The sequence below is a fragment of the Stegastes partitus genome, unplaced genomic scaffold (assembly GCF_000690725.1).
Source record: "Stegastes partitus isolate 25-593 unplaced genomic scaffold, Stegastes_partitus-1.0.2 Scaffold2693, whole genome shotgun sequence".
Classification (NCBI taxonomy): Eukaryota; Metazoa; Chordata; class Actinopteri; family Pomacentridae; genus Stegastes; species Stegastes partitus.
Genome location: NW_007580424.1, coordinates 1 through 4221, shown reverse-complemented (window position 1 = coordinate 4221; position 4221 = coordinate 1). Strand labels below are relative to the sequence as shown.

At 40.5% G+C, this 4221-nt stretch overlaps 1 protein-coding gene across 1 annotated transcript in view; it reads right to left on the bottom strand.

The window, feature by feature from the left end:
* Nucleotides 1-3254, bottom strand: part of LOC103375596 (putative sodium-coupled neutral amino acid transporter 8) — a gene marked incomplete at its 5' end in the record, with an annotated part of 16538 nt that extends 13284 nt beyond the window's left edge. Inside the window, 3 exons of the mRNA XM_008305907.1 lie at nt 556-660; nt 2564-2720; nt 3056-3254. Coding sequence (XP_008304129.1) covers nt 556-660; nt 2564-2720; nt 3056-3254 — 461 coding nt within the window. The remainder of the gene's footprint in view (nt 1-555; nt 661-2563; nt 2721-3055) is intronic.
* Between the last annotated feature and the right edge of the window lie 967 nt (nt 3255-4221).

Genomic DNA, 4221 nt, shown 5'->3' with positions numbered 1-4221 from the left:
CAATATTGTACGATTTTAAACTTAGATTTAACTAATTTTCCTAATACAAGTGTACATTACACATCACTAGTTCAGGTGCTGTCAGGAAGTTGAAAATCAACGGATTTTCCCTGTTTTTACACTTCCTGGCTTTAATAAATGGTCTAATTTATGCATTTTTTAAAACATGATATGCATTTTAAATCCACCAGCTTGTTTTGGGGTTCACAGGGTTAACACACAACTAATTCTCTGCAAAAAAAAGAAGCCAATTATTCTATTTCCCCAAGAAGTCAAACTATTCATTAACGCTTGCTGCATAAAAAAAAAAAAAACAACACTCCTAAAGTGTGACAACTCAGTTTGTACAAAGCAAACACAAAACTAAAGCAGTGAAAACAAGCGAGTGAACCACAGAGCTGATAATTCGCTGCACTCTCTCCATGGAGCCAATTTATCTCCAGACCAATTTTAACTTCGCCAGCTATTGTGACCAGTGGAGCAAATAGATTGTTTGGAGGCCTGGACCCCGTCATTCGTCCCCCTTCGCGCTCACACACACACACGGATACGTACCCACTGGTGTAGACGGGGGTGTTGCGAACCAGAACAGGAGGCACGGTGTGGTATTTGATGATGATGGCGATGGTCAGGTAGGTCGCAGCCAGAGTGCCCAGAACACTGAGAGGGGACAGAGACGAAACAGCGGCTTCAGACAAACACCGGGACATTTACGTCAAAGCGAAACGGACGGATGGATTACTGGGAACGGAGCGCAGAGGGCGGCGCTCTTAATGGGGTCACGTCAGCTGCACATTTATCCGCACAGAGGCACGTCGGAGTGGAAGAAATGCAGAAAATTCAGCACTGCTGCTTGTAAAATGACCTAAAAGCTGAATAAACGCCTCTATAAAACAGTTATAATCTTCATGAAGGGCAGCGATTGTGTAGAATATGTAGGTTTTGAGCGCAAATGTTCATTTATGACCTTGTAATTTGCACCAGTGATGGAAGAAGCTTTCAGGTACTTTAAGTAAAAGCAACAGAAATGTAAAAATACTCTATTACAAGTAAAAGTACTGCATGAAAAATACTAGAATTAGCAGCAAAATGTAGTTAAAGCATTAAAGTAAAAGTCTAGGTTTGTAAGTCTGATTGAAATTGTCTTATATGTGGCATCGTCATCGTTATTAATACTGAAGAGTGTCGGAGCAGGTTTCTGTTGGAGCTGCTGCAGGTTTGAACCACTTTACATCCTTTTTTATATGCAGGCACAGCAGATAAATCTCCAAACATGATTAATGGGAGAATAAAGAAGAAAACAACAACTTTAAATCCACAAATCTGTTTCCAATTGTTGGACTTTTTTCCTCTGATCTTTGGTTTTCGGTGAGATATGGGATCATCGAACATTTGAGAAGTTTAGAAGAAAAAAAAAATCACTATTTGGTGTTAACAATCTGAAATGTGAGCTGGACTACACAATACAAACGTTGAGTTTAATCTGTGTCTATGTGCTGGATTTTTAAAAGCTCGGTATCTTCCAAGTAACCAAAGCTGTCAGATTAATATCGTGGAGCAGAACGCACAATATTTCCTCTTGAACTGTAGCAAAGTGGAAGCAAAAATGGAAATACTCAAGTATAGGTACCTGAAAATGTAGTGAACAAGTACAATACTTGAGTAAATGTAGTTACTTTTGCCCACAACATGTGGTTGAAGGGTTTAAGTGGACCTTGTGAGGAGAATTCGTCTTCGTTTCATTAAGGTGTATCTAATAAACTGGAAACTGTACTTGGGCCAAGAGATCAAGGTTGTCATAAAGGAGAAAAAGTCATTAATTCCATTTACTGGTAGGCTGCTCATCACATCATGATGGCTGGCTGGATATGAGCTTTGTTTTTAATTTGACATTTTGGCCTTTGGGTGGCACCACAGGAAAGTTTTTGAAATGTCTAAAATAGAGGCCACATGTCCTCCGATGCATGTAGAGTTTGTCTTGTGCACAAATGGTGAATGTAAGGTTTAGGCTCCACTATATCATAAGAAGCTATTAGTTTTAATTAGAGTTATTATGGATAAAATGTTGGTCAAGGGGAAGTTTTGGCCTCATGGTGGAGCTAAATAAAAACCCACATGGTCAACAAAACGTCTCATATTCAGCCTGTCGCAGCAGGAAATGGAAACACTAAGTTTGATGCACATCTGCCCAGTAGTTGTTGTGTTGTCTGTCAATTAAACAGCACAATCCAGATCAAATTAAACTACTAAAGCTGCTACCACATGCCACACATGGCTGCAACTTACCATTTTCACTGCCGATTAATCTGTTGATTATTTTCTCAATTAATCAGTGTGGTGCTTAGTCAATAAAATGTTTAAAAAATGGCGAAAATGGATTCGTTTTGTCCACAAAACAAAGATATTCAGTTGACTGTCACATAGGAGGAAAGAAACCGGAAAGTATTCACATTTAAGAAGTGAGAATCTTGGCTTTTTTTCTTCTTCAAAAATTAGTCAAACGATTAATCGAATGTCAAAATAGTCGATGATGGATTCAGTAGCTGAATGATGAACACCTGACCTGATGTATTTCTGGATGCTGATCTCTTTGGAGATGGACAGTGGCAGGATGAGGAAGGCGCAGAGCAGCACCAGGCCGAACCGCTGGTCGGTGTAGAAGTGATACGGCATCTCGGACTTCGGCAAACCGGTCACCAGCTCGTACAGGGATTCACACACTGACGGACACAAGGCAGATACACAAGAACACACACAGAATAATCTAGTGATTATTTTCTCAAATGTTCAATCATGTGTTTAGTCTAAAAAAAAAGTCATAAAATGTTGAAAAATGTTTCACAAAGCCCAAGACGACAAATGTCTACTGTTGTCCACAAACTGATGACGTGCAGTCAAAGGGAAAAGAAACCAGGAAATATTCAGATTCAAGAAGCTGGAAGCAGACAATATGCACTTCTGTTGAACAAAAATGACTCAAAAATAAATTAATGATTATCTGTCAGATTGCAGGTTGCAAAAACCATCGAGTTTAACTCAAACCTCTCCAACTCACACTTCTCCAGCTGGTCGTCCACGACCACCAGGAAGGCCACGGAGATCATGAAGAGGTTGAAGACGAAGCAGATCTCACAGAGCTGCCCGATGGCCGGACCGCACACCTCCTTCACCACCGCCTGATAGGTGCACTGACCGCTGATGGACGACGAGTAGCCGAGGATGATCAGGCCGCTGACCAGGAACACCAGCGAGATCTGAGCAGAGGAGGAAAGGCCAGAAAATGGAGCTCAGAGACGACACGCTTAAAGAATCTTTCACCAAAACTGAGTCCAATAGAAAACGCTTTAAAGCAAAAACTAACTTCCATGTGATGTGCAGGTCGACTGAACAACATCCAACAGTCATTTTCTGTTTGCCTGCACACATCTCTGGTCAGTCTTTTGGTTGTCCCTCATTTAAATGTCCAGTTTTGATGAATAACAGCAGCGACAGTAATACAATCACTGAATGCCTGAGCGGATGTGTGTCATTTAGTGGCCGCAAAGCAGTGTGACAAGTCTGTTTAATGAAAAGTACCGAGAGAACGAAGCTAATCACAGTGAAAAATGACACAAAGGAAAACCAGCGAGGACAGACGCCCGTTTAAAGGGTCGCCTATGGGGACATGAAAACAGAAAGCTACAACATGGATCTACAGTATAGCTTTGTGTGATGGCTGTGGATGAGAACTGACAGGCCGAACTGAACCATAATATCCTGTTATGGAAGATCATAGCGTGGCCACACATACACCAGCGGTTATGCAAACGAAGCCTGTAGAAATCTGAGGTTAAAACACCTGATAGGACTTTAAAAAAGAACAAACAAGAGTCCATGATCCAGTTAATCTCAGTCAAGAGTCCAGTCAGGTATTTAAAAGCACTGTAATGTAACAGTTAAGACCTGAACTAAGAGAAAAAAAAACTCCTGAATCACATCTTTGATCTCGTTTGGCACCAACGACACCATCCAGGAAATGTTTGGGGAGATTATATAGAAGAAATCAGAAACCTTTAACTGTGCCAGTGAGTTAAATAGACTACTTTTGAATGGTGAAATAGATTAAATATGTAATATGTATATGCTGTTGTCTATGTTTAAAGGATGCTCTGTGTGCTATAATATCATTTTACAGTCACAAGCTTGCAAAACTCAAGATATACAAGTTGCTATTCGTCTAGG